Source organism: Oncorhynchus nerka, linkage group LG8, assembly GCF_034236695.1.
Source record: "Oncorhynchus nerka isolate Pitt River linkage group LG8, Oner_Uvic_2.0, whole genome shotgun sequence".
NCBI classification, from domain to species: Eukaryota; Metazoa; Chordata; class Actinopteri; order Salmoniformes; family Salmonidae; genus Oncorhynchus; species Oncorhynchus nerka.
In genome coordinates, this window is record NC_088403.1 from 987,678 (window position 1) to 997,480 (window position 9,803).

The 9,803-nt window shown below is 50.1% G+C and overlaps 2 protein-coding genes across 2 annotated transcripts in view; both read right to left on the reverse strand.

The window, feature by feature from the left end:
- Positions 1-1,983, reverse strand: part of LOC135572804 (xylosyl- and glucuronyltransferase LARGE1) — a 43,693-nt gene extending 41,710 nt beyond the window's left edge. Inside the window, exon 1 of the mRNA XM_065021222.1 lies at positions 1,912-1,983. The gene's annotated coding sequence lies outside the window, so the exon portion shown is untranslated. The remainder of the gene's footprint in view (positions 1-1,911) is intronic.
- The window catches only part of large1 (LARGE xylosyl- and glucuronyltransferase 1), a 222,755-nt gene continuing 214,813 nt past the window's right edge, over positions 1,862-9,803 (reverse strand). The window contains exon 14 of the mRNA XM_065022063.1: positions 1,862-2,016. Within this exon, the coding sequence (XP_064878135.1) occupies positions 1,862-2,016 (155 nt within the window). The remainder of the gene's footprint in view (positions 2,017-9,803) is intronic.

Below are 9,803 nucleotides of genomic sequence, written 5' to 3' on the forward strand. Positions count from 1 at the left end.
TCCCTTACCTCACCTCGCTCATCAACTCATCCCTGACCGCTGGCTACGTCCCTCCCGTCTTCAAGAGAGCGAGAGTTGCACCCCTTCTGAAAAAACCTACACTCGATCCCTCCGATGTCAACAACTACAGACCAGTATCCCTTCTTTCTTTTCTCTCCAAAACTCTTGAACGTGCCGTCCTTGGCCAGCTCTCCCGCTATCTCTCTCAGAATGACCTTCTTGATCCAAATCAGTCAGGTTTCAAGACTAGTCATTCAACTGAGACTGCTCTTCTCTGTATCACGGAGGCGCTCCGCACTGCTAAAGCTAACTCTCTCTCCTCTGCTCTCATCCTTCTAGACCTATCGGCTGCCTTCGATACTGTGAACCATCAGATCCTCCCTCTCCACCCTCTCCGAGTTGGGCATCTCCCGGCGCGGCCCACGCTTGGATTGCGTCCTACCTGACAGGTCGCTCCTACCAGGTGGCGTGGCGAGAATCCGTCTCCTCACCACGTGCTCTCACCACTGGTGTCCCCAGGCTCTGTTCTAGGCCCTCTCCTATTCTCGCTATACACCAAGTCACTTGGCTCTGTCATAACCTCACATGGTCTCTCCTATCATTGCTATGCAGACGACACACAATTAATCTTCTCCTTTCCCCCTTCTGACGACCAGGTGGCGAATCGCATCTCTGCATGTCTGGCAGACATATCAGTGTGGATGACGGATCATCACCTCAAGCTGAACCTCGGCAAGACGGAGCTGCTCTTCCTCCCGGGAAGGACTGCCCGTTCCATGATCTCGCCATCACGGTTGACAACTCCATTGTGTCCTCGTCCCAGAGCGCTAAGAACCTTGGCGTGATCCTGGACAACACCCTGTCGTTCTCAAATAACATCAAGGCGGTGGCCCGTTCCTGTAGGTTCATGCTCTACAACATCCGCAGAGTACGACCCTGCCTCACACAGGAAGCGGCGCAGGTCCTAATCCAGGCACTTGTCATCTCCCTGTCTGGATTACTGCAACTCGCTGTTGGCTGGGCTCCCTGCCTGTGCCATTAAACCCCTACAACTCATCCAGAACGCCGCAGCCCGTCTGGTGTTCAACCTTCCCCAAGTTCTCTCACGTCACCCCGCTCCTCCGCTCTCTCCCACTGGCTTCCAGTTGAAGCTCGCATCCGCTACAAGACCATGGTGCTTGCCTACGGAGCTGTGAGGGGAACGGCACCTCACTACCTCCAGGCTCTGATCAGGCCCTACACCCAAACAAGGGCACTGCGTTCATCCACCTCTGGCCTGCTCGCCTCCCTACCACTGAGGAAGTACAGTTCCCGCTCAGCCCAGTCAAAACTGTTCGCTGCTCTGGCCCCCAATGGTGGAACAAACTCCCCTCACGACGCCAGGACAGCGGAGTCAATCACCACCTTCCGGAGACACCTGAAACCCCACCTCTTTAAGGAATACCTAGGATAGGATAAAGTAATCCTTCTCCCCTCCCCCCTTAAAAGACCTAGATGCACTATTGTAAAGTGGCTGTTCCACTGGATGTCATAAGGTGAAAGCACCAATTTGTAAGTCGCTCTGGATAAGAGCGTCTGCTAAATGACTTAAATGTAAATGTAAATGTCACATGACTTAACAGACCCAATCAGCAGCAAGATCACACCTGGGACAGAGGTCACATGACTTAACAGACCCAATCAGCAGGTTAGACAATACCTGAATTAACAGTAATGTCTAACTGTGAGGTAGCAGAGGGAACAGTCTATGACTTGGGTGGCTGGAGTCTGACAATTTGTAGGTCCTTCCACTGACACCGCCTGGTATAGAGGTCCTGGATGGCAGGAAGCTCAACATATTCTCATCACATTACTTCCTGTGTTATTGAACACATCTGTTGAAGACGCCATTATTGTGTCTGTGTCTCTCACCTGTATTGAAGCCCCTCTCCAGGGCGGGCCAGGGCCGGTGATTCTTCCACAGGTTGCCCAAGTACCAGTCACTCTGGTTCTCCACCAGACCTAGAACCTGCTGACCTAGAACACAGAACACTCAGGTTACTATGGTTCCCCAGGCACCAGTCACTCTGGTTCTCCACCAGACCTAGAAACTGGAAAAGAGAGACACACAGGTTACTACCAAGGGCTGCTCAATAGAAAAGTATTGTCTCATTATCATAATTACCCACCGGGGGGCGCTGTGGAGTCAGGTGTCAAACAACACTCAGGTTACTACCAAGGGCTGCTCTATAGAAGAGTATTGTCTCATTATCATAATTACCCACCGGGGGGCGCTGTGGAGTCAGGTGTCAAACAACACTCAGGTTACTACCAAGGGCTGCTCTATAGAAGAGTATTGTCTCATTATCATAATTACCCACCGGGGGGCGCTGTGGAGTCAGGTGTCAAACAACACTCAGGTTACTACCAAGGGCTGCTCTATAGAGAACACACAAACAATGCTGCACTATAGAGTAGTGTTGGCTCGTGATAACAATCACCCACCAGAGGGCGCTATGGACAACAAGCTGTTAAGTAGAGCCCATCCACTGACGTTCAATCAATTGCAAGAAATAAAGAGAAATGAATGGTGCCTTTTGAGCAAGACAATCTGCTCACATTGAGGTAAAGCTGATTGAGTAGATGAAGAGGTGGAACATCTAGTCATGAAAGAGAGGAAGGGTCGTGGAGTACAGGAGCTCAGGGAGGACTGGAAGGGGAGGTATCATCTTAGAGGGGAGGGAGGTATCATCTTGGAGGAGAGGGAGGGATCATCTTGGAGGAGAGGGAGGTATCATCTTGGAGGAGAGGGAGGTATCATCTTGGAGGGGAGGGATCATCTTGGAGGAAAGGAGAGGGAGGTATCATCTTGGAGGGGAGGGAGGTATCATCTTGGAGGAGAGGGAGGGAGGGATCATCTTGGAGGAGAGGGAGGTATCATCTTGGAGGAGAGGGAGGTATCATCTTGGAGGAGAGGGAGGTATCATCTTGGAGGAGAGGGAGGTATCATCTTGGAGGAGAGGGAGGGAGGGATCATCTTGGAGGAGAGGGAGGTATCATCTTGGAGGAGAGGGAGGTATCATCTTGGAGGAGAGGGAGGGAGGGAACATCTTGGAGGAGAGGGAGGTATCATCTTGGAGGAAAGGGAGGGAGGTATCATCTTGGAGGAGAGGGAGGGAGGGATCATCTTGGAGGAAAGGAGAGGGAGGTATCATCTTGGAGGGATCATCTTGGAGGAGAGGAGAGGGAGGGATCATCTTGGAGGAGAGGGAGGGATCATCTAGGAGGAGAGGAGAGGGAGGGATCATCTTGGAGGAGAGGAGAGGGAGGGATCATCTAGGAGGAGAGGAGAGGGAGGGATCATCTTGGAGGAGAGGAGAGGGAGGTATCATCTTGGAGGAGAGGAGAGGGAGGTATCATCTTGGAGGAGAGGGAGGGATCATCTTGGAGGAGAGGAGAGGGAGGTATCATCTTGGAGGAGAGGGAGGGATCATCTAGGAGGAGAGGAGAGGGAGGGATCATCTAGGAGGAGAGGAGAGGGAGGGATCATCTTGGAGGAGAGGAGAGGGAGGGATCATCTTGGAGGAGAGGAGAGGGAGGTATCATCTTGGAGGAGAGGAGAGGGAGGGATCATCTTGGAGGAGAGGAGAGGGAGGGATCATCTTGGAGGAGAGGAGAGATCATCTTGGAGGAAAGGAGAGGGAGGGATCATCTTGGAGGAGAGGAGAGGGAGGGATCATCTTGGAGGAAAGGAGAGGGAGGGATCATCTTGGAGGAGAGGAGAGGGAGGGATCATCTTGGAGGAGAGGGAGGGATCATCTAGGAGGAGAGGAGAGGGAGGGATCATCTTGGAGGAGAGGAGAGGGAGGTATCATCTTGGAGGAGAGGGAGGGATCATCTTGGAGGAGAGGAGAGGGAGGGATCATCTTGGAGGAAAGGAGAGGGAGGGATCATCTTGGAGGAGAGGAGAGGGATCATCTTGGAGGAGAGGAGAGGGAGGGATCATCTTGGAGGAGAGGAGAGATCATCTTGGAGGAAAGGAGAGGGAGGGATCATCTTGGAGGAGAGGAGAGGGAGGGATCATCTTGGAGGAAAGGAGAGGGAGGGATCATCTTGGAGGAGAGGAGAGGGAGGGATCATCTTGGAGGAGAGGAGAGGGAGGGATCATCTTGGAGGAGAGGAGAGGGAGGTATCATCTTGGAGGAGAGGGAGGGATCATCTTGGGGGAGAGGGAGGGATCATCTTGGAGGAGAGGGAGGTATCATCTTGGAGGAGAGGAGAGGGAGGGATCATCTTGGAGGAGAGGGAGGTATCATCTTGGAGGAGAGGAGAGGGAGGGATCATCTTGGAGGAGAGGAGAGGGAGGGATCATCTTGGAGGAGAAGGAGGGATCATCTTGGAGGAGAGGAGAGGGAGGGATCATCTTGGAGGAGAGGGAGGTATCATCTTGGAGGAGAGGAGAGGGAGGTATCATCTTGGAGGAGAGGAGAGGGAGGGATCATCTAGGAGGAGAGGAGAGGGAGGGATCATCTTGGAGGAAAGGAGAGGGAGGTATCATCTTGGAGGAGAGGAGAGGGATCATCTTGGAGGAGAGGGAGGGATCATCTTGGAGGAGAGGGAGGGATCATCTTGGAGGAGAGGGAGGGATCATCTTGGAGGAGAGGAGAGGGAGGGATCATCTTGGAGGAGAGGAGAGGGAGGGATCATCTTGGAGGAGAGGGAGGGATCATCTTGGAGGAGAGGAGAGGGAGGAATCATCTTGGAGGAGAGGGAGGGATCATCTTGGAGGAGAGGAGAGGGAGGTATCATCTTTGAGGAGAGGAGAGGGAGGAACCATCTTGGAGGAGAGGAGAGGGAGGGATCATCTTGGAGGAGAGGGAGGGATCATCTTGGAGGAGAGGGAGGGATCATATTGGAGGAGAGGAGAGGGAGGGATCATCTTGGAGGAGAGGAGAGGGAGGGATCATCTTGGAGGAGAGGAGAGGGAGGGATCATCTTGGAGGAGAGGAGAGGGAGGAATCATCTTGGAGGAGAGGGAGGGATCATCTTGGAGGAGAGGGAGGGATCATCTTGGAGGAGAGGGAGGGATCATCTTGGAGGAGAGGGAGGGATCATCTTGGAGGAGAGGGGGGGATCATCTTGGAGGAGAGGGAGGGAGGAATCATCTTGGAGGAGAGGGGGGGATCATCTTGAAGGAGAGGAGAGGGAGGAATCATCTTGGAGGAGAGGGGGGGGATCATCTTGGCACAGGGGTTTGGGGTGAGTTGAGGTAGGGGTTATTGAAGAGATAGAGGATGAAGGGATGGAAGGAAGGCAGCTCTAATGAAGTCTAAGGAAGATTAATGAGGGACTATTGGAGTGTGAGTGTGTGTGTGTGTTGCAGCTGCTAGTCAAACAGCAGAGAGCAGACGGGCTTTAGATGTCGTGAAAACAAAGCCCACGGCTCTGTTACTCTCCTCTCAGGGGGACAAGTGACTGGGACAATCAGAGGGGAAGGACACTCAATTCAATTCATTTCAAGGGCTTTATTGGCATGGGAAACATGTGTTAACATTGCCAAAGCAAGTGAGGTACACTCTCTCTCCCTCAAAGTCTGTCTGTCTATTTCCCAGTATTTCCCAGTATTTCCCAGTATTTCCCAGTATTTCCCAGTATTTCCCAGTCCAGTATTTCCCAGTATTTCCCAGTATTTCCCAGTATTTCCCAGTATTTCCCAGTATTTCCCAGTATTTCCCAGTATTTCCCAGTCCAGTATTTCCCAGTATTTCCCAGTATTTCCCAGTCCAGTATTTCCCAGTATTTCCCAGTATTTCCCAGTATTTCCCAGTATTTCCCAGTCCAGTATTTCCCAGTATTTCCCAGTATTTCCCAGTATTTCCCAGTCCAGTATTTCCCAGTATTTCCCAGTATTTCCCAGTATTTCCCAGTATTTCCCAGTCCAGTATTTCCCAGTATTTCCCAGTATTTCCCAGTATTTCCCAGTCCCTCAGAGACCTGAGTAGAGAGCTGGGGAGGAAGAAACACTTATAAACAGATACTCAGAGATGTCAACTAGAGACTTGGGGGAATTCAGAAATCAAAGAGTTGTATCCCTCTCTCTCTCCCTCTCTCTCTTACACACTTATAAACAGATACTCAGAGATGTCAACTAGAGACTTGGGGGAATTCAGAAATCAAAGAGTTGTATCCCTCTCTCTCCCTCTCTCTCTTACACACTTATAAACAGATACTCAGAGATGTCAACTAGAGACTTGGGGAATTCAGAAATCAAAGAGTTGTATCCCTCTCTCTCCCCTCTACACACTTATAAACAGATACTCAGAGATGTCAACTAGAGACTTGGGGGAATTCAGAAATCAAAGAGTTGTATCCCTCTCTCTCTCCCTCTCTCTTACACACTTATAAACAGATACTCAGAGATGTCAACTAGAGAATTCAGAAATCAAAGAGTTGTATATTCCATTTGTTTTAGTATTCAGAAATCAAAGAGTTGTATATTCCATTTGTTTTAGTATTCGTCACCTGTGAGTGACACGCAGATGAATCAAACAAACGTCTCTCCCTTTACAGATGCATTCGTTCTCAGGCTTTTCACTGCGGAAATGATCAACTTCTAGTCTGGAGGATGTAGATACCAAACCACTGTTGTCAAAACTTCTTCCAGTCAGCCAGACAAGGGGAAAGAACAACTAAATCAATACAATCATTTAATCAGCTTCAACAAAGAAGGGTCTCTGTGCCACTTGGAGAGCAGACGAGATGTCACGATGAAAATAACCCCCCCCATTTTAAAATCCGCCCCAATTCTCCAACCCCCTTTTCAGAAAGACTTCCTGGCGCTCGTCTCATATTTTCTTTCTAGAAGCCCCGTCAAATGTTCCAGTCGCCCATTGTTACTGGTTAGTGGATATTGATCCAAATGTTCAGTACGGTAACTTGTCTTATGATGTCACAGACAATTAACTTGCATTGTTACTGGTTAGTGGATATTGATCCTCCAATCAGAGATGTTGGGCATTGTGATGTCATTGTTACTTGTTAGTGGATATTGATCCTCCAATCAGAGATGTTGGGCATTATGATGTCATTGTTACTGGTTAGTGGATATTGATCCTTCCAATCAATCAGAGATGTTGGCATTGTTCCCAGATGTCCATTGTTACTGGTTCCACCATGGTTACCACCACCATGTCACTTGTTCCCAGAAACCACCACCATGTCCATCCATCTACAGCTTCCTTCACTTGTTCCCAGAAACCACCACCATGTCCACCATATACAGCTTCCTTCACTTGTTCCCAGAAACCACCACCATGTCAACCATCTACAGCTTCCTTCACTTGTTCCCAGAAACCACCACCATGTCCATCCATCTACAGCTTCCTTCACTTGTTCCCAGAAACCACCACCATGTCCACCATCTACAGCTTCCTTCACTTGTTCCCAGAAACCACCACCATGTCCATCCATCTACAGCTTCCTTCACTTGTTCCCAGAAACCACCACCATGTCCACCATCTACAGCTTCCTTCACTTGTTCCCAGAAACCACCACCATGTCCACCATCTACAGCCACCACCATTCCTTCCTTCACTTGTTCCCAGAAACCACCACCATGTCCATCCATCTACAGCTTCCTTCAAAACCACCACCATGTCCATCCATCTACAGCTTCCTTCACTTGTTCCCAGAAACCACCACCATGTCCATCCATCTACAGCTTCCTTGTTCCCAGAAACCACCACCATGTCCACCATCTACAGCTTCCTTCACTTGTTCCCAGAAACCACCACCATGTCCACCATCTACAGCTTCCTTCACTTGTTCCCAGAAACCACCACCATGTCCACCATCTACAGCTTCCTTCACTTGTTCCCAGAAACCACCACCATGTCCACCATCTACAGCTTCCTTCACTTGTTCCCAGAAACCACCACCATGTCCACCATCTACAGCTTCCTTCACTTGTTCCCAGAAACCACCACCATGTCCACCATCTACAGCTTCCTTCACTTGTTCCCAGAAACCACCACCATGTCCACCATCTACAGCTTCCTTCACTTGTTCCCAGAAACCACCACCATGTCCATCCATCTACAGCTTCCTTCACCACCACCATGTGTTCCCAGAAACCACCACCATGTCCACCATCTACAGCTTCCTTCACTTGTTCCCAGAAACCACCACCATGTCCACCATCTACAGCTTCCTTCACTTGTTCCCAGAAACCACCACCATGTCCACCATCTACAGCTTCCTTCACTTGTTCCCAGAAACCACCACCATGTCCACCATCTACAGCTTCCTTCACTTGTTCCCAGAAACCACCACCATGTCCATCCATCTACAGCTTCCTTCACTTGTTCCCAGAAACCACCACCATGTCCACCATCTACAGCTTCCTTCACTTGTTCCCAGAAACCACCACCATGTCCACCATCTACAGCTTCCTTCACTTGTTCCCAGAAACCACCACCATGTCCATCCATCTACAGCTTCCTTCACTTGTTCCCAGAAACCACCACCATGTCCAGAAACCACCACCATCCATCTACAGCTTCCTTCACTTGTTCCCAGAAACCACCACCATGTCCACCATCTACAGCTTCCTTCACTTGTTCCCAGAAACCACCACCATGTCCATCCATCTACAGCTTCCTTCACTTGTTCCCAGAAACCACCACCATGTCCACCATCTACAGCTTCCTTCACCATCTGTTCACTTGTTCCCAGAAACCACCACCATGTCCATCCATCTACAGCTTCCTTCACTTGTTCCCAGAAACCACCACCATGTCCACCATCTACAGCTTCCTTCACTTGTTCCCAGAAACCACCACCATGTCCATCCATCTACAGCTTCCTTCACTTGTTCCCAGAAACCACCACCATGTCCATCCATCTACAGTTCCACTTGTTCCCAGAAACCACCACCATGTCCACCATCTACAGCTTCCTTCACTTGTTCCCAGAAACCACCACCATGTCCATCCATCTACAGCTTCCTTCACTTGTTCCCAGAAACCACCACCATGTCCATCCATCTACAGCTTCCTTCACTTGTTCCCAGAAACCACCACCATGTCCATCCATCTACAGCTTCCTTGTTCCCAGAAACCACCACCATGTCCATCCATCTACAGCTTCCTTGTTCCCAGAAACCACCACCATTCACTTGTTCCCAGAAACCACCACCATGTCCATCCATCTACAGCTTCCTTCACTTGTTCCCAGAAACCACCACCATGTCCATCCATCTACAGCTTCCTTCACTTGTTCCCAGAAACCACCACCATGTCCATCCATCTACAGCCACCACCATTCCATCCATTGTTCCTTCACTTGTTCCCAAAAACCACCACCATGTCCACCATCTACAGCTTCCTTCACTTGTTCCCAGAAACCACCACCATGTCCACCATCTACAGCTTCCTTCACTTGTTCCCAGAAACCACCACCATGTCCACCATCTACAGCTTCCTTCACTTGTTCCCAGAAACCACCACCATGTCCATCCATCTACAGCTTCCTTCACTTGTTCCCAGAAACCACCACCATGTCCATCATCTACAGCTTCCTTCACTTGTTCCCAGAAACCACCACCATGTCCATCCATCTACAGCTTCCTTCACTTGTTCCCAGAAACCACCACCATGTCCATCCATCTACAGCTTCCTTCACTTGTTCCCAGAAACCACCACCATGTCCATCCATCTACAGCTTCCTTGTTCCCAGAAACCACCACCATGTCCACCATCTACAGCTTCCTTCACTTGTTCCCAGAAACCACCACCATGTCCATCCATCTACAGCTTCCTTCACTT